At 39.3% G+C, this 20729-nt stretch overlaps 1 protein-coding gene across 1 annotated transcript in view; it reads right to left on the bottom strand.

The window, feature by feature from the left end:
* The window catches only part of EIF2B3 (eukaryotic translation initiation factor 2B subunit gamma), a 124641-nt gene that overhangs the window by 97086 nt on the left and 6826 nt on the right, over positions 1–20729 (bottom strand). The window contains exons 3-4 of the mRNA XM_036255447.1: positions 17781–17937; positions 4641–4786 (exon numbers count right to left, since the gene is read on the bottom strand). Of these exons, the coding sequence (XP_036111340.1) occupies positions 4641–4786; positions 17781–17937 (303 nt within the window). The remainder of the gene's footprint in view (positions 1–4640; positions 4787–17780; positions 17938–20729) is intronic.

Raw genomic sequence — 20729 nt, 5'->3', positions numbered from 1 at the left:
AGTAACACACCCAACATATGGCATCGGAAATCCTCAGCCTATCAGAAGCACCAACTTGAGTGAAAGCTTAGAAAAACAAAAAGGGAGGCCAGAAAGTAAATGGAAATGCCTATATATATTGCACTGGAGGCCCTGGCCAGGGCAATAAAACAACGAAGGAAATAAAATGTATCCTGGCCAGGTGGTTCAGTTGGCTGCAGTATTGTCCCTTATACCAAAGGTTGTGGTTGGATTCCTGGTCAGGGCACATACCTAGGTTGCAGGTTCAATCCCCAGTTGGGTTGTGTATGGGATGCAACTGATCGATGTTTCTCTCTCACATCGATGTTTCTCTCTTTCTCTAAAATTAAAACAACAACAACAACAAAAACATATGTTTGGGTAAGGATAAAAATAAATAAATAGCCTTGGCTTGTGTTGCTCAGTGGTTAGAGTTTCAGCCCGGGCACCAAAGGGTCGCAGGTTTGATTTCCAGTCAAGGACACGTACCTGGGTTGCAGGTTTGATCCCTGGCCCCAGTGGGTCCCTGCCAGGGTGCTGCAGGAGGCAATCAATTGATGTGTCTATCTCACATTAATGTTTCTCTCTATATATATATTTCTCTCTCGCCTCCACCCCAACCTTTCACTTTCTCTAAAAATCAATAGAGGAAAAGAAGATTAAAAATAAATAAATAAATAAAAAGCATAAAGATTAAAAAGGAAGATGTAATACTGTTTTTATTTCCAGGGAACATGATGATATATATAGAAAATCCTAAGGAACCTATGATTTAACAAGGTTACAAGGTACAAAGTCAATATAAAAAAACCAGTTCTATGTCTATATACAAGCAATAAACAACTAAAAATTAGAGTAAAATATACCAGTTATAATATCATTAAAAACACTTACCTAGGAGTAATTTACCAAGAGATGTTGAAAACCTCTAAACTGAAAATTATAAAACACTATTGATAGAAATGAAAGGAAACCTAAATAAATAGATGTTCAAGAATTAGATCAATATTAAGGTATTAATTATTCCCAAATTGATCTATCGATTCAATGCAATTCCAGTACAAATTCCAGAAAGTTTCTTTGGTAGAAACTGATAAATTAATTCTAACATTTATATGGAAATTCAAAGGACCTACAATAGCCAAGACAATCTTAAAATAAAGGATCAAAGCTGGCAGGTTTACACTACCTGATTTCAAGACCTACTATAAAGTTAAAATAATCAAGACATTATTCAATGTGGTACTGAAGTAAATGCAGACAAAGAGACCAATGGAACAAAACAGAGGGGACAGAAATGGAAATATATACATATATATATATATATAATATTTATACACACACACACACACACAGATTTTTTTTCTAATTGATTTTCAACTAAGGCACCAGTGCAATTCAATGGTGAAAAGAAAGTCTTTTTAACAAATGGTGCTAGAACAAGCAAATATTCATATACAAAAAAGTAAACCTTTATCCCTATCTCACACCATCTACAAAGTTAAATCAAGATGGGTTATATATTTTAGAAGTAAACATAAAAGAATATCTTCACTAACTTGGGGTAGGCAAAGATTTCTTAGACAACACACACACATACACACAAATTAACCATAAAAGAAAAAAAATCAGTAATCTGTATTTCATCAACATTAAGAAAGTGAAAAGGCAAGTCAGACTGTCAGAAAATCTTCATAACACATATCTGACAAAAGACTTTGCATCTACAATATGTAAAGAATTTTTATATTTAATAATGAAAAGGTAATCCAATTAAAAATAGGCTAATACCTAGAACAAACACTCCATGAAGATATACAAATGGCCAATAAACACGTGAAAAGGTGGTCAGCATCATTACTAACAGGGAAATGTAAATTAAAAGGATGAGATATCACTACATAACACCACTAGAATGATTAAAATTAAGATTGACAATTATCAAGCACTGATAAAGATGTGAAGCAAAAGCAACTCTTATACATTGTTGATGGAAGTGTAAAATGGTACACCACTTGGAAAACAATTGGCAGTTTCTAATACAGTAAACCCTACCACCTAGAATATTTTCACAAAAAAATGTGTAGAACAATGTTAACAGCTTTATTCTAAATATCCAAAATTAGAAACAATCCAAATGACCATCAACAGGAAAATGGGTAAAGAGTGGTATATTTATTCAATGGGATACTACTCAGCAATAAAAAAGAACAAACTAGTTATACCTGCAACATCAATGAATCTGAAAAATATTATGTTGAACAAAGAAACCAGAACAAAATTGTATGATTCCATTTATATTTAGTTCATAAACAAGTAAAATAAATATATGGCGATAGAAATCAGAATAGCAGTTGACTCTATAGGTGGGTGACTGACTAAAAAGAAACACAAAGGAAATTTTAGAGGTGATGGAAATGTTCTAGATTTGAGTAATGGTGAACTAGATGTATATATCTGTCAAAACTCATTGAACGGTACACAACTTAATATCTTCGCATATTTTACTGTGTATAAATTATTCCCCAATGAAGGGGAGGGAAAACCATGTACATTTCGGCATTAATTAATTAATTAATTAAGTTTTTTAGAGTGGGAGGGAGTGAGGGAGAGAGAGAAACATTGACGTGAAAGGGACACATCAAGTGGCTGCCACCCACATGACCCAACCAGGGCCGGGGACAAACTGCAATCAAGGTACGTGCCCTTAGTGGGAATCAAACCCGGGTCTCTCTGGACCTCAGGCCAACACTCTAACCACTGAGCCACACCGGCCAGGGCAATTTTTTTATTCTTTAATGCATAGGTATGTTGAACATATTAACACATCTGTTTGTAGTCACCAAAAATAGCAGAAGAAAGTCTACACTCCAATTCAAACAAGATGGCAACATTATCACACTGACTGGATTTTTTCCAAACACTTCAATTTTAGAATAATTTATGATGGCTCTTTCTTAGTTTATGGGCTATAGGCCCCTGGGAAGACTATGTCTTCATATTTATATGCCCTTGTTAGTTTCTTAATCAAAGGAGACTGAAAGTTTAAATATTATCATGTGAGGGATCTGGAATTTTAAAAAGTTCCTTTGTACTTCTTTCCAGTTAATATGCCATCTGCAAAGTCAACTGCTGCTCTGATTTTTACCACTACATAATAATTTTGTTTGTTCATGAACTTCATATAAATGGAAACTTTTTTTTTTTATCCTCACCCAAGGACATTTTTCCATTTTTTGTTCAGGTAGAGTGGGAGGGAGAGAGAGAGAGAGAAACACGGACGTAAAAGGGACACATCGAGTGGCTGCCACCCGCACAACCAACCAGGGCCGGGGAAAAACTGCAACCAAGGTACATGCCCTTAGTGGGAACCGAACCTGGGTCTCTCTGGACCGCAGGCCGACGCTCTAACCACTGAGCAAAACCGGCCAGGGCGAAATGGAAACTTTTAAAAAAATTTTTTCTTTTGTCCGGCCGATGTGGTTCAGTGTTTGAGCTTTGACCCATGCACCAAGAGGTCACCAACATGCCCAGGTTATGGGCCCGATCCCCAATCTCGGGCATGCAGGAGGCAGCCAATCAATGGTCTCTCATCATTGATGTTTCTATCTCTCTCTCACTTCCTCTCTCTCTAGAATCAATGAAGGAAAAAAATATTTTTAATAAAATAAAATTTTTTCTTTATTAGTTTTAGAGAGAAAGGGAGGGAAAGGAAAAGAGAAATAAAAATATCAATGAGAGCTTTGGCCGGTATTGCTCAGTGGTTAGAGCATCAGCTGTGGACCAGAGTCCAGGGTTCGGTTCCCGCTGGGGGCACGTACCTTGGTTGCAGTTTGTCCCTGGCCCCAGTTGGGGTTGTATGGGTGGCAACCAGTTGATGTGTCTCTCTCACATGGATGTTTCTCTCTCTCTCTTCTCTCCTTATCACTCCGCTCTATCTGAAGATAAATGCAAAAAATGTCCTTGGGTGAGGATTAAAAAAAAAAAAAATCAATGAGAGAGAACATCGATTGGCCGCCTCCTGCATGCCCCCCACTGGGGATTGGGCCCACAACCTGGGCATGTGCCCTGACCAGGAATCAAACCAGCAACCTCTTGGTGCATGGGTCGATGTTCAACCACTGAGCCACATCGGCTGGGCTAAATGGAATCTTCTAAAGTAAATTTGAAGTACTGTACATATTTTTTTATAGAGATGTACTATTATTTTAAAATATTGGAAATCAGTGGCTATGACAACTAAATGTCTAAATCTTCACTAGTAATTAAACTAAAAACAGTTGAAGACTACATGGGCAAAAGTATTATACAAGAATATATTTTTTTAGCCCAGCCGGTGTGGCTCAGTGGTTGAGCATTGACCCATGCACCAAGAGGTCACCGGTTTGATTTCCGGTCAGGGCATATGCCCAGGTTGTGGGCCAAATCCCTAGTTTGGGGCATGCAGAAGGCAGCCAAACAATGTTTTCTTTCATCAATATTTCTCTTTCTCTCCCTCTCCTTTCCTCTCTAAAATCAATAAAGAAAAAGAAAAAAAAAAAGAATATTCTTAAAAAGCATTGTAAACTATAATGCACTGGAAAAACATAAGATGACATTTACCTATATAAACAATAAAAATCAAAAAAATAGTTTTTCACCTTAAGTTTTGGATATATGTGGCGTAGAGAATCCGCAGTTCCCTTGTCAGCTTCATCAGGAATACACACAATATCTAGCTTCATTTTCATCTTGAATTCTGCAGATAGAGCTTTTTGGACATCCCTGGTTGTAACAACAATGACTTCTATAGCACAAAAGAAAAAAAGAAAGAAAAACACAAAAACTCGTATTCATTTAGATAATAATTTGTCTGTTTCAATTAGATCTGGTCTGTTTCTAACAATTAATATTATTGAGCCTTTCAATGTATTTTACATGAGTTCTCTTAGTGCTTACAACAATCTCATTGTACAAGTTAGAAAACTTAGACTGTAAGTTGTTTGACTTTGTTCAGGGTCACACAACTAATAAGCAATGGATTCAAGATAAAACTCAGTTCTATCTGATTAGAACCCACACTTTAATATATTACATGATACTTCTTGATGTAAAGAATTCAGAAGAGTTTGAATGCTCCGATAAAAAGACACAGAGTAGCTGACTGGATAAGAAAGCATGACTCACAAATATGTTGTTTACAAGAGACCCACCTCACAACAAAAGACTCACATAGGTTGAAAGTGAAAGGATGGAAAAAAATCTTCCAAGCAAATGGAAAGCAAAAAAAAGCTGGGGTAGCAATACCCATATCTGATAAAGTAGATTTCAAAAGGAAGGCCATAACTAGAGACAAAAAAGGCCACTACATAATATTGAAAGGATCTATCTAACAGGAAGATATAACCTTGGTAAACATATATGCACCCAATATAGGAGCACCAACATATATTAAAAATCTTTTGGAGGACTTCAAAGGAGAAATCAACAGCAATACAATCATAGCAGGGGATTTCAATACCCCACTGACATCACTGGATAGATCTTCTAGACAAAAAATTAACAAGGAAACACAGACTCTAAATGAAGCGCTAGATCAAATGGATTTAATAGATATCTACAGAGAATTACACCCCCAAACTGCAGAATTCACATTCTTCTCAAGTGCACATGGGACATTCTCAAAGAGAGACCACATGTTAGGGAACAAACTAAGTCTCTACAAGTTCAAGAAGACTGAAATCATATCAAGCATCTTCTCAGATCACAATGGCATGTAACTAGAAATCAATTGCAACAATAACATGCAAAGACATTTGAACACATGGAGGCTAAATAGCATGTTACTGAACAATGAATGGGTTACCATGGAGATCAAGGAAGAAATTAAAAACTTCCTGGAAACCAATGAAAATGAACACACAACAACACAAAATCTATGGGATACAGTGAAAGCAGTTCTGAGAGAGAAGTTCATAGCATTATAGGCCTACCTCAAGAAGCAAGAAAAATTTCTAATAGACTATCTAATCTCACAACTTAAAGAACTAGAAGGCAAACAAAAAGAAAACTCCAGAGCAAGTAGAAGGAAGGAAATTGTAAAGATCAGAGCAGAAATAAATGACATGGAGACCAAAAAAAAAAAAACAAAACAATTCAAAGGATCAATGAAACAAAGAGCTGGTTCTTTGAAAAGATAAACAAGATTGATGAACCCTTAGCTAGACTCACCAAGAAACAGAGAGAACCCAAATACACAAAATCAGAAATGAAAGAGAAGAAATAATAACTGACACCACAGAAATACAAAGGATTGTTAACAAATATTATGAATAATTATATTGCAACAAATTCGACAATCTAAGGGACATGGACAAATTTCTAGAAACACATAGTCTCCCAAAACTGAACCAGAAAGAGATAGAAAACTTGAACAGACCAATAACAACAAAAGAAACTGAACATGTAATCAAGACTCTCCCAGCAAACAAAAGCCCAGGCCCAGATGGCTTCACAGGGGAATTTTACCGAACATTCAAAGAAGAACTAATACCCATTGTCCTCAAACTATTTCAAAAAATTCAAGAAGAAGGAAGACTTCCAAACTCGTTTTATGAGGCCAGCATAATTCTAATTCCAAAACCAGAAAAAGACACTACAAAGAAAGAAAACTACAGGCCAATATCCCTGATAAACATAGACGCCAAAATCCTGAACAAAATACTAGCAAATCGGATCCAGCAATACATCAAAAAATTATTCACCATGACCAAGTGGGATTCATCCCAGGCATGCAAGGCTGGTACAATATTCACAAATCAATAAATGTGATACACCACATAAACAAAATGAAAGATAAAAATCATATGATCATATTAATAGATGCTGAAAAAGTATTCGACAAAATCCAGCACTCATTTCTGATAAAAACGCTTAGCAATCTGGGAATAGAGGGTTCATATCTTGACATAATAAGGGCCATATATAAACGCTTAGCAATCTGGGAATAGAGGGTTCATATCTTGACATAATAAGGGCCATATATAAAAGACCTACAGCCAACATCATGCTCAATGGGCAAAAACTAAAAGTATTTCCCTTAAGAACAAGAACAAGACAAAGATGCCCACTTTCACCACTCTTATTTAACATAGTACTGGAAGTCTTAGCCACAGCAATCAGACAGGAAAAATGAATAAAAGGGATCCAAATTGGAAAAGTGGAAGTGAAACTGCCATTATTCACAGATGACATGATACTATACGTAGAAAACCCCAAAGACTCCATCAAAAATTTACTAGACTTAATAAATGAATTTGGCAAAGTAGGATACAAAATTAACATCAAGAAATCGATGGCATTCTTATACACCAATGATGAATTCACAGAAAGAGAAACTGAAAAAACAATCCCATTTACCTTCGCAGCAAAAAAATTAAGATACCTAGGAATAAACTTAACCTAAGAAATAAAGGACCTATTCGCAGAAAACTACAGGTCATTGAAAAAAGAAATAGAGGAAGATATAAAAAAGTGGAAGCACATACTTTGTTCATGGATTGGAAGAATTAACATCATTAAAATGTACATACTACCCAAAGCAATCTACAGATTCAATGCAATCCCCATTAAAATACCAACAACATACTTCACAGAACTAGAACAAATACTTCAAAAGTTCATATGGAACCAAAAAAGACCTCGAATAGCCACAGCAATCTTGAAAAAGAACAACAAAGTTGGAGGGATCACATTACCAGATTTCAGGTTATACTACAAAGCCACTGTACTCAAAACAGCTTGGTACTGGCACAAGAACAGGCATATAGACCAGTGGAACAGAACAGAGAATCCAGAAATGGACCCAAGGCGATATGCTCAATTAATATTTGACAAAGGTAGCAAGAGCATACAGTGGAGTAAAGACAGTCTGTTTAATAAATGGTGATGGGAAAACTGGACAGCTACAAGCAAAAAAAATGAAACTAGACCATCAACTTACACTATACACAAGAATAAACTTAAAATAGATAAAAGACTTAAATGTGACCCGTGAATCCATAAAAATCCTAGAATAAAATGTAGGCAACAACTTTCAGACATCATACACAGCAGAATTTTCACTGATACATCACCTAAGGCAACAGAAACAAAGGAGAAAATGAACTCATGGGACTACATCAAACTCAAAAGCTTCTGCACAGCGAAAGATACGATCATCAAAATGGAAAGGCAACACACTGTATGGGAGAGCATAATTGCCAGTGATATATCAGATAAGGGGTTAATTTCCAATATATATAGAGTGCTCATACAGCTCAACAAAAGGAAGACAAAGAACCCAATTAAAAAATGGGCAGAGGAACTAAATAGACACCTCTCCGAACAGGACATACAAATGGCTGAGATATATGAAGAAATGCTCAACATTACTAATCATCAGAGAGATGCAAATTAAAACAACATTGAGGTATCACCTCGCACCTGTCAGAATGGCCGTCATCAACAAATCATCAAACAACAAGTATTGGCGCGGGTGTGGAGAAAAGGGGACTCTAGTACACTGCTGGTGGGAATACAGACTGGTGCAGCCACTATGGAAAACACTATGGTGCTACCTCAAAAAATTAAAAATTGAACTTCCATTTGACCCAGTGATCCCACTTCTAGGAATATACCCTAAGAAGCCTGAAACACCAATCAGAAAGGATATATGTACCCCCGTGTTCATAGCAGCACTATTTACAATAGCTAAGAATAGCTAAGATCTGGAAACAGCCCAAGTGTCCATCAGTAGACAAATGGATAAAAAAGCTGTAGTACATACACACAATGGAGTACTATGCAGCTGTAAGAAAGAAAGATCTCATCCTTTGAGACGACATGGAGGAATCTGGAAAGTATTATCCTAAATGAAACAAGCCAAGCAGAGAAAGACAAGTATCATATGATCTCACTTATTTGTGGAATATAATGAACATAACAGTCTGAGGAATAGGGTAGTCCCAGAGACGTGGAAATGGGGTACAGACTGACAATCCCCAGTAAAGCGGGTGGTGGGGGAAAGATAAACCACAGAACTTATATGCATGTATGCATGAACAATGGACATGGACAACAAAGCTGGGGACAAGGTGGGGGGAAGGGGAGAATCAGTGAGGGGAAAAGGAGAAACATCTGTAACAAAAATAAATTAATTAATTTAAAAATAAAATATTTTTTAAAAAACAACAACAAAACAATGATTAGAGTTCTTTTGCACCCTTAATAAGGAACTATAATAGAAAGTACACTGGTTTTGAGGCTTGTTCACTGTCTGAGATTCTGTCAGAGGTAGGGGGATGCCTTTCTGGGCTAGACATTGTTTTAGCTATTTTATAACAATAAACTAGAAATTATTAAGTATCAAGAGAGAGCTTGGCTCCCCAAATTTCAGTCTCCCTTTAGACTATCTAAAATGAAGTATAAAGCATAACTGGAAGAAAAAAAAAATTCAGAAGAGTATTCATCAAAGCATATACAACAAATAGGATCACATTTTAAATCTTCATTCACTACAGAGAAAGAACTATCACCAATTCCCTCCAAGTATCCATTAGTGTGTTTCACTAAGGATCACAATGAACCGTGGTAAGAGGCAATTTCCACATAACAGATGTCTTTATCCATGCCTTATCCATGTAGCTATCAACCAATGATAGAAAACCTGGGGTTCTGTCATGAATCTTTGGTAGGGTAATGTAATCCACTGTAACATTACATGTGTTGTTGATATCTGAAGATTGAATTTTAGCATCTCTAAAGTGGAACAATTTCCACTTGGTCCATGATAGTGCTCCAGGTCACAATTCTCTCTCCCTTTCACTGCAAACGTTCTTCTCTTTTCTTTCTTTTTCAAATCATTTAAACTTCCTTCTTTATTTTTCTCTTCTTCTTCCTTTCCTCACTCTGCTTTCTTTTAGTCACTAATCATAATCCAATAAATACAAATACATTTAATATGTAAAGGACAAATAAGCACTAAGAATTCAGAAACAAACACAACATGGTTATTTATTTATTTATTTTAATCCTCACCTGAGGATATTTTCCTATTTATCTTCAGATACACTGGGAAGGGGAGAGAGGGAAAAAAAGGAAGAGAGAGAGAAACATCGATGTGAGAGGGACACATCCACTGGTTGCCTCTTGCATGGCCCTGACCAGGCCGGGGACAAAACACAACCAAGGAATGTACTCTTGGCCAGAACAGAACTCGAGGCTCATTGGTCCATGGGTCGACTCTCTATGGCTGAGCCAAACTGGCCAGGGCTGGTTCTTTTATTTTTAAGAAACTTAACATAAAGGAATCAGATGTGCCTGGCCAGTATGGCTCATTTGGTTAAGCATCGTCCCATGCACCAAGAGGTCACCAGTTTGATTCCTGGTCAGTGCACATGCCGAGGTTGTGGGCTCAATCACCAGTAGGGGGCATTGTGGGAGACTTTTTGCATGGCGTCAATTTTGTTATAATCTGCTCTGCCATCGCCTGCCCCAAGGCAGGATATCTCTGCATTCTGCATTTCTTTATCTCTGCATTTTGCATTTCTTTAAGTAACCATTTACTCAAGAAGCCAGTCTTTGCTGACCTTTTGTTCCTTTGTAGTATTTCCTAGATTTGCTTCAGGCAAGCCTGGTGCTTGGCAACAGGTGCTTCTTGCCCTATATATTGTGTGAATTACCCCTGAATAAATGAGACTTGATCAGAGCCCTGTCTTGTCTCCATTTCTCGTGTCTCTTGTCCCTCCTCATCCTCACTCCCCCTCTAGAGTCCTCGTTGCTCGACCTGCGGGACGGGTCAGGGCATGCAGGAGGCAACTGATGGATGTTTCTCTCTCTTTCTCTGTCTCTCCCCTCTCCTTCCCCTCTCTAAAATCCATAAAAATACATTAAGAAATTAGATGTGGAAATGGTTAAGAAAGGTATCATAGAACGGATGGCCTTTGAGGCAGGCCATGATAAATTTAACTACAACAAAAATTTCTTTTTTTTAATTAAAAAATGTTATTGAGCCCTGGCTGGTTTGGCTCAGCAGTTAGTGCATCAGCCAACGGATCAGAGAGTCCCAGGTTCAGTTCCCACTAAGGGCATGTACCTCGGTTCCAACTTGTCCCTGGCCCCGGTTGGGGTACGTGGGTGGCAACCAGTCGATGTGTCTCTCTCATGTTAATGTTTCTCTCTCTCTCTTCCTCTCTCTCTCCCTCCAGCTCTATCTGAAGATAAATGCAAAAATGTCCTCGGGTGAGGATATAAACAAACAAACAAAAGAAAGAAACATTTAAAAAATAAATTTAAAAAATGTTATTGAGCCCTGGCTGGTTTTGCTCAGCGGTTAGAGTGTCGGCCTGTGGTCCAGAGAGACCGGGGTTCGGTTCCCGCTAAGGGCACGTACCTCGGTTGCAGTTTGTCCCCGGCCCTGGTTGGGTCGTGCGGGTGGCAACCACTTGATGTGTCCCTTTCATGTAGATGTTTCTCTCTCTCTCTCTCTCTCTCCCTCCCACTCTATCTGAACAAAAAAAAATGAAAAAATGTCCTCGGGTGAGGATTAAAATAAAATAAAATAAAAAAATGATATTGAAATTATTGGGGTGACATTGGTTAATAAAATTATACAGGTTTCAGGTATACAATTTAAAAAATTTTTTTTCTTTATTGACTTTAGAGAGAGAGGAAGGAAGAGTGAGAGAGAGATAGAAACATCTATGAGAGAGAACATTGACTGGCCGCTTCCTGCATGCCCCCCACTGGGAACTGGGTCCACCACCTGGGCATGTGCCCTGACTGGCAATTGAACTGGCCACCTCCTGGTGCATGGGTTGACGCTCAACTACTGAGCCACACCAGCCAGGCAAGGTATACAATTCTGAAATATGACAACAAAAATTTCTTTAGCTCTGGCCAATGTGGATCAGTAATTAGAGCGCCAGCCCACACATCAAAGGGTCACAGGTTAGACTCCCAGTCAAGGGCATGTACTTGGATCTTAGATTCATTACCTAGCCTAGTAGGGGTGCGTGCAGGAAGCAATGAATCAATATGTCTCTCTCACATCCTCCCTCCTACTCTGTCTAAAAAAATCAATGGAAAGAATACCCTCAGCCTGGTTGGTGTGGCTTAGTGGTTAAGTGTCGACCCATACACCAAAAGGTCGCTGGTTCAATTCCTGGTCAGGGCACATGCCCAGGTTATGGTCCTAATCCCCAGTGGGGGACGTGCAGGAGGCGGCCAATCTATGTTCTCTCCCATCACTGTTTCTATCTCTCTCTCCCTCTCCCTTCCTCTCTCTAAAAATGAATAAAGAAAAAAAAAAAGAATACCCTCGGGTGAGGATTAAAAAATTTTACTTCTTTAGTACCTACTGTATGTAAAATGCTGATGTTCAAAGATTAATTAGACATAGTACCTGCTCTCAGGGAGATCAGTCTCTCATACCATTAACTACAGCATAAAACAGGCTTGGAGAGGTACTGAGATAGGAAAACAAAGTGTGATGGAAGCATAGAGGACAAGGTAACAGATGCTGTTCAGAATCTCAAAGAGAAGGTGACATTTCCATAGGTTGGAGACGACATTTTAGGTACAGGTGATAGAGTGAAGGGAGTAACTTAACCGCAAAAGTCAGTCTAATAATTGGACCAAGACTTTTCTGTATGGAGAGAAACAAAAACTAAGGGCTATGCTAACTCCTCTAAAATCATGACTTGGTTATTAAACTCCATAATCCTATGTTTAGAAGGAAATCTCCAATTTCTTTTTCTTTTTTGCATTTATCTTCAGATAGTGGGGGGCGGGGGGCAGAAAGAGAAACATCAATGTGAGAGAAACACATTGAATGGTTGTCACCCACACGACCCCAACCGGGGCGGGGACAAACTGCAACTGAGGTACGTGCCCTTAGCAGGAACTGAACCCGGGACTCTCTGGTCCATAGGCCAATGCTCCAACTGCTGAGCCAAACTGGCCAGGGCAGCACTCTCCAATTTCTGAGTAATCCTCAGTGAGAAGGAATCTTTTATGTAGTAGGTATAAATATACCACAAAAGGCCACCCCCACCCTGGCCAGTTTGGCTCAGCGGTTAGAGCGTCAGCCTGTGGTCCAGAGAGACCTGGGTTCGGTTCCCACTAAGGGCATGTACCTCGGTTACAGTTTGCCCCCAGCCCTGGTTGGGTCGTGTGGGTGACAACCACTCAATGTTTCCCTTTCACATCGATGTTTCTCTCTCTCTCTCTCTCTCTCCCCCCCTCCCACTTTATCTGAACAAAATATCAAAAAATGTCCTTGGGTGAGGATTAAAAAAAAAAAAAGGCCACCCCCAAGCATAACTAAAGATATATATAGCAAAAGTAAAAAGAAAAAAGTTACAGATGACAAATTCTATAAAGTAATTAAAGAAAATTAAGAAATTTTAAAGTATATTAAGGTGTGTTCTTCACTTGTAAGATTGAGCTCTAAAATAAAAATCTCTTCTTTTTTTTTTTTTTTTATCCTCACCCAAGGACATTTTTGCATTTTTTGTTCAGACAGAGTGGGAGGGGGAGAGAGAGAGAGAAACATCGATGTGAAGGGACACATCCAGTGGTTGCTACCTGCACCACCAACCAGGGCCGGGGACAAACTGCAACCGAGGTACGTGCCCTTAGTGGGAACCGAACCCGGGTCTCTCTGTACCTCAGGCCGACGCTCCAACCGCTGAGCCAAACCGGCCAGGGCTAAAAATCTCTTCTAAAACATCTCTCTTAACATCAATGTCACATAGACTACTTCATAGAAATGCTATGGGTCTGTTTTAAGATGGCAGTTCTCATAGTGGAATGATCACTGGATCACAAGGCTGGGCCCCTTCTAGCACCTCCATCTCGTTCTCTGATTTGCCATATATAACTACATACTCAACATACTCAAACTCATTGTGGCCAAAGCTGAGCTCATTATCTTCATTCAAACCTGTTCCTTGTCTCTTACTCCCTTTCCTAGTTAATAGCATCAGATAGTCACTCAAGCAAAAAGAAGAAACTCTTCCCTTTTTTCCTACTTTTCCTACTCTTAATCATCAACTTTCTTAAATATTCCCCCTTCTCCTTCCTTCGTGCTACTTCTTTTTTTTAATCCTCACTCGAGAACTTTTTCCATTTCTTTGTTCAGATAGAGTGGGAGGGAGAGAGAAGAAGAGAGAGAGAGAGAGAGAAACATCAACGTGAAAGGGACACATTGAGTGGCTGCACGACCGAACCAGGGCCGGGGACAAACTGCAACTGAGGTACGTGCCCTTAACGGGAACTGAACCCAGGTCTCTCTGGACCGCAGGCCGACACTCTAACGGCTGAGCCAAACTTGCCAGGGCAGTGCTACTTCTTTAGTTCAGGCCCTCTCCATTGCTAATGTAGACTTTTGTATCAATTTCCTACCTCGTCTTCCTGTTTATAGTCTTGACTCCCTCAAATCCATTCCTCATCTAGCTTCCAAAGCAATTTTAAAAAAATGCAAACCTAAGTTATAAAATGTATTACCATAAAGCTGTTCATAATATTTCCTTATCTTTTTAATGTCTATGGGATCAATAGTTATGTCTCTTCTCTCATTCCTGTTACTAGTAATTTCTCTTCTCTTTTATTTTTCAGATCAATCTAACTAAAGATTTAACAGTTTTATTGACTTTCCTCTAATGCTTTTGTTTTCTATTTCATTTATTTCTGCTCTTATCTTTTTAAAACCTCCTTTCTACTTACTTAGGTTTCATTTGCTCCTCTTTTCCTACTTTCTGAAAGCAGAACTTTGATAATTTGAGACATTTCTTCTTTTCTAATATAGTGCTTAATGCTATAAATTTTCCTCTAAACAGCACTTTAGCTATATCCCTCAAATTTTAATCCAGTGTATTTCATTTTCAGTAAAGTCAAAGATTTTCTAATTTCACTTGTAATTTTTTCTTAGATATATGGGTTATGTAGAAGTGTGTGATTTAATTTCCAAATTCTTAGGAATTCTCTCACTATCTTTCTGTTATTAATGTCTAATTTAACTCTACCATGGCCAGAAAATATACTTTGTATGATTCTAATCCTTATACAATTATTAAAACCTGTTTTATTTCCAACAATATAGTCTAGGTAAAAGTACTTGAAAAGGATGTATATTATGCTTTACTGGGTGAAATGTTCTATAAATGTCAATTAGGTCAAATGGTAGAAAATCCTAAGGAATCTACAAAAAAAGCTATTGGAATTAATAAATGTATTAAGCAAAGTTGCAGGATAAAAGGTTAGTATAAAAAAGTGTATTTTTACCCTGCTGGTTTGGCTCAGCAGTTACAGCGTCAGCCCGTGGACCAGAGAGTACCAGGTTTGGTTCCCGCTAAGGGCATGTACCTCGGTTGCAGTTTGTCTCCTGCCCCCATTGGGGTAGTGTGGGTGGCAACCAGTCAATGTGTCTCTCTCACATTGATGTTTCGCTCTCGTTCTTCCTCCCTCTCTCCCTCCTGCTCCATCTGAAGATAAATACAAAAGTGTCCTTGCGCCCTGGCCGGTTTGGCTCAGCGGTTAGAGCGTCAGCCTGCGGTCCCGAGAGACCAGGGTTTGGTTCCCGCTAAGGGCATGTACCTCGGTTGCAGTTTGTCCCCAGCCCTGGTTGGTCGTGCGGGTGGCAGCCACTCGATGTGTCCCTTTCACATCGATGTTTCTCTCTCTCTTCCTCTCTCCCCCTCCCACTCTACCTGAACAAAAAATAGAAAAATGTCCTCAGGTGAGGATAAAAACAAAAAAAAACCCAAAAGTGTCCTTGGGTGAGGATAAAAAATAAAAATTAAAAAAAAAGTATATTTTTGCCCTGGCCGGTTTGGCTCAGCGGTTAGAGCGTCGGCCTGCGGTCTGGAGAGACCCGGGTTCGGTTCCCGCTAAGGGCATGTACCTCGGTTGCAGTTTGTCCCCGGCCCTGGTTGGTCGTGCGGTGGCAGCCACTCGATGTGTGCCTTTCACATTGATGTTTCTCTCTATCTCTTCCTCTCTCTCCCTCCCACTCTATCTGTACAAAAAATGGAAAAATGTCCTCGGGTGAGGATTAAAAAAAAAAAAGTATATTTTTATGTGCCAGTGACAAACACTGGAAATTAGAACATAACAATTACCATTTACAATACCATCAAAAATATAAACTATTTAGAGATAAATTTAACAAAATATGTGTAAGTCCTACACACTAAAAACTATAAAACTACTGAAATTAAAGAAGACATAAATAAATAGAAAAATATACCATGCTCATGGATGAGAGGACTCAGTTTTGTTATGATGTGAATTCTCTTCGTACAGGTCTATAGATTCCATTCAATCACAATAAAAATCCCAGCAACCCTTTCTGTAGACTGATAAGCTAATTCTAAAATTTATAAAAAGACGTAAAGGACATAGAATAGCTAAAATATGAAATTAACCACATTATATTTTTGTTTAAACTTTTCACTGGTTTCCCACTGCTTTCAGGGAAAAAAAAAATCTAAATTCCTCAGCATGGAATACAAGGTACTTTATAGTATGACCCCTGTTTATCTCTCTCACTACATCTATTCATCCCCCTTATACTTTATACTATAGACACACAAAATGAATAGCAGTTGCCAAAACATGCTGTGCTATTCATGAGTCTGTATCTCTTCATATCATTTCTTCTGCATAGAATACTCTCTCCTCACTTGTCAATCTGATAATCTACTTTTCAAGACTCAACTCAAGTGTCAGCATTCCCTGTGAAACATTCCCTGAATCCCTCAAGCAGAAACAGCAACTTCTTCTGTATTCCCAAGCACTTATAATGTACCACTGTTATAACATTTACTATATTACACAATGATAATTTACATATATGTATATCTCTCCATTAGACTTAAAGATCTAATGGAGATCAGGACCTGAGTTATCTTTTCAGTTCTGTACCCCAGTGCCTAATATATTACTTGGCACATACAGATTCACAGTAAGTACTGAGTATGAGGCACATGGATCCCCATTATGTTCTTTCTGATATCCTTGCAGGGTTCATTTTAGATCATTGTGGAGACCAGTTTTAAAACAATAATACTTAGTCCTATCTTCTCAAACTTTTTCACACAATAGAGCACTCCTATGTTCCTAATTTATTTATTTTTAAATATGTTTTTGTTTTTTAGAGAGAGAGAGATAGAAACATCGATGTGAGAAACACTGATCGGCTGCACACTCCCTACTGAGGATTGAGCCCACAACCCAGGCATGTGCCCTGACCAGGAATCGAAGCAGGCCCTCTCAATCCATGGGATGATGCTCCATCCACTGAGTGACACTGGCCAGGCCCTATTTCCTAATTTAAAGAGGCCAGTCTTATCCTGGCTGGTTTAACTCAGCAGCTAAAGCATCAGCCTTTGGACTGAAGAGTCACAGGTTCAATTCCATTCAAAGGCACATACCTGGGTTGTAGGTTCAATCCCTGGACCCAGCTGGGGTGATCCAGGAACCAACCAATTGATGTGCCTCTCTCACATCAATGTTTCTCTCTCTCACCCTCCCCCCCTCCCTTCCACTTGCTCTAAAAATAAATGGAAAAATATCCTCAGGTGAGGATTAACATACATACATACATACATACATACATAAAATGAAGAGGCCAGTCTCCAGCCAACACTGAGTCCTACTCTTCTCTCATTTATCCACTCCTCTTTTACCTTCATAAAACCAATAAATTAGGATCAGACACAGTAAAAGTTTTATGAATGCATCTTATTACCAAAACTCACCTTCAAATCCAACACGCTCAAGCAGGTTCAATGGGTACCAAATTAAAGGTTTGTTCCCAACCGGAAGAAGAGGTTTAGGAATGCTGGAAGTCAGGTCTGTCATGCGAGATCCCCCTCCAACTGCCATTACTACTGCTTGAAATTCCATTTTTACAAACTGCAATTACAGAGAAAAACAATTAACAGGAAAAAAAGTAACAAAACCCGAAGCATACACAGCAATAATGGTATTTCTATTTAGGTTATTGATACCCATTACATCAAATGCATCACTTCATACTCTAATAAGCAGGTAAGAAAGGTTCCTTAGCTGGCGTATAAACATACCTTTATCATATTCTCTTATTCACCAATACAGGATAGTGCAAAAGTAGGTTTACAGTTGCAAGTATGGAAAATATGTGCCTCCCACATGACTCCGACCAGAGCCGGGAGGAACCGCAACCAAGGTACGTGCCCTTGATCAGAATCAAACCTGTGACTCACTGGTCTGCAGGTTGACACTCTAACTGCTGAACCAAACTGGTCAGGGCTGTTTTTTTTTTTATCCTCACCCAAGGACATTTTTCCATATTTTGTTCAGATAGAGTGGGAGGGGGAGAGAGAGAGAAAAACATCGACGTGAAAGGGATACATCGAGTGGTTGCCACCCGCACGACCCAACCAGGGCCGGGAACAAACTGCAACCGAGGTACATGCCCTTAGCAGGAACCGAACCCGGGTCTCTCTGGACTGCAGGCGGACACTCTAATCGCTGAGGCAAACCGGCCAGGGCTGTTTTTTTTTTTTTTAAAGGGTATTTTTCCATTGGTTTTCAGATAGAGAGAGAAACATTGATGTGAAAGAGACACATTGATTAGTTGCTGCCGGTATGACCCCGACCAGGGCTGGGGACTGAATTGCAACCAAGATAGATGCCCTTGACCAGAATCAAACACGCAACTCTTTGGTCAGTGGGCCAATGCTCTAACCAACGAGCTAAACTGACCAGGGTAAAGTTCTGGGTTTGATTCCAGTCAGGGCACATATCTAGGTTACAGGTTCGATCCCTAGTTGGGCATGTATGGGAGGCAACTGATAATGTTTCTCTAGTGTGGACATTTTCTCTTTCACTCTCTTTCCCTCCCTTCCTCTCTCTAAATATATCCTTGGGTGAGGATTTAAAAAAAAAATAGCCAGTTTGGCTCAGCGGCTGAAGCATCAACCTGCAGACCAGAGTCGCAGGTTTGGTTCCGGTCAAGGGCACATACCTCAGTTGCAGTTTGATCCCTGGCCCTGGTTAGGGTCATGCAGGAGGCAGATCCGATTTTCTCTCTTCTCTCCCTCCCTCCCACTCTGTCTGAAAATCAATGGAAAAATGTCCTCAGGTGAGGACTAAAAAATAAATAAATAAAAGTACTCTTTGGCAGGCGAGAATTCTACCACTGAACCACCAATGCTCCTTAAAAGTACTCTTTGACTTACAACAAATGATGTTACCTTTTTTTGTTTTTTATCCTCACTCGAGGACATTTTCCCATTTTTTGTTCAGGTAGAATGGGAGGGAGGGAGAGGAACAGAGAGAGAGAGAGAAACATCAACGTGAAAGGGACACATCGAGTGGCTGCCACCCGCACGACCAACCAGGGCCGGGGACAAACTGCAACCGAGGTATGTGCCCTTAGGACTCTCTGGACCGCAGGCCAACGCTCTAACCACTGAGCCAAACTGGCCAGGGCGATGTAACCTTTTTAATACAAGTGTGAAATGCAATGTTCATAAAAAGAAATGTATTTAACATCAAATTGGCAAAATGTTGCGCCTTTACCATAATTATGGTCAGTCCTGGGCATCTCACATTAATATCTAAACTGCAGCACTTACACTCAGTATACCCAAGGCACAAAGTGAAGGTTTTTGAACAATATCCACACTTAAAGATGCTGTAATTTCGACTGCAGCAAGCATCGACTTAGACTGGAATTTAACTTCAATTTGATATAACTCTTATAACATCTGATGTTATTATGAAAATAGCATTGGACCTTCTGGAATCAAAAGACTTGAGTCTGACTTCTGGTTCTGACACTTATGGGTGACGTGACCAGGGGCCTGACATTTAAAACTCTCAGTGTCCTCATTTCCCAGAAAAAAGCCTGGAGCTTAATTTCATAGACCCTTGAGGCAGACTGACTGGGTCTGAATTCTGGTTCTACCACATATTAGCTGTGTGAACTAGGGCAAGCTACATAACTTTTCTATGCCTCAGTTTTCTTCATTTTCTAAGTGAGGATAATTATAGTTTCTACTTCACAGAGTTGTTGTGAAGAGTAAATGAGTTAAGCTATGTAAAGCACACAAAATAATGTCAACCCCAGAGCAAGCACTATAAAAGTGTTTGATATTATTAGAGGCTAGATAATGGAAAGCCTCCTGTGCCAACTGAACCATGCTGTTGCATAATTCTGGTCTCTGTGTTACTATTCTTGCTTTCTCCTGTACCTAGTAATCACCTATTAAACTTTTAAGACTCAGTTCTAAGAATCATCTTGTCTAAAAAGCCATTCCTAATCCTTCTCACTCTCCTGGTAGAAGCAACTCCTTCCCCTTAGGTGCTTGCACTCTACCACATACAGATAGATCACCTCTGCCTTTACAGGTTTTAATGCTCGTGTATTTAAATGTCTATTTCCTGTGAGTTCCTTGGAAGGAGGAACTGTATTCCCAGTACCTAACACAATTCCCACCAGATGCCAGGCACTCAATGTTTGTGGAATGAGCATCTGTGTCCTTCACAACAACCCCATGGAAGAGTCGAGCTCAAACATGTGCTGAGGGACAGTGGAATCCAGACCACTAGGATCTGAGGTTCCTGCTCTCAGTGAGGCTCTGGGTGATAGTCATGAACATAACTAACCATGATACCAGGCGGACTGACAAATGCCTCAAAGTCACTGCCACGACTCTGTG

Source organism: Molossus molossus, unplaced genomic scaffold (genome assembly GCF_014108415.1).
Source record: "Molossus molossus isolate mMolMol1 unplaced genomic scaffold, mMolMol1.p scaffold_m16_p_12, whole genome shotgun sequence".
Taxonomy (NCBI): Eukaryota; Metazoa; Chordata; class Mammalia; order Chiroptera; family Molossidae; genus Molossus; species Molossus molossus.
Note: the sequence above shows the minus strand (reverse complement) of the source record. Positions and strands in the feature narration are given on the sequence as shown.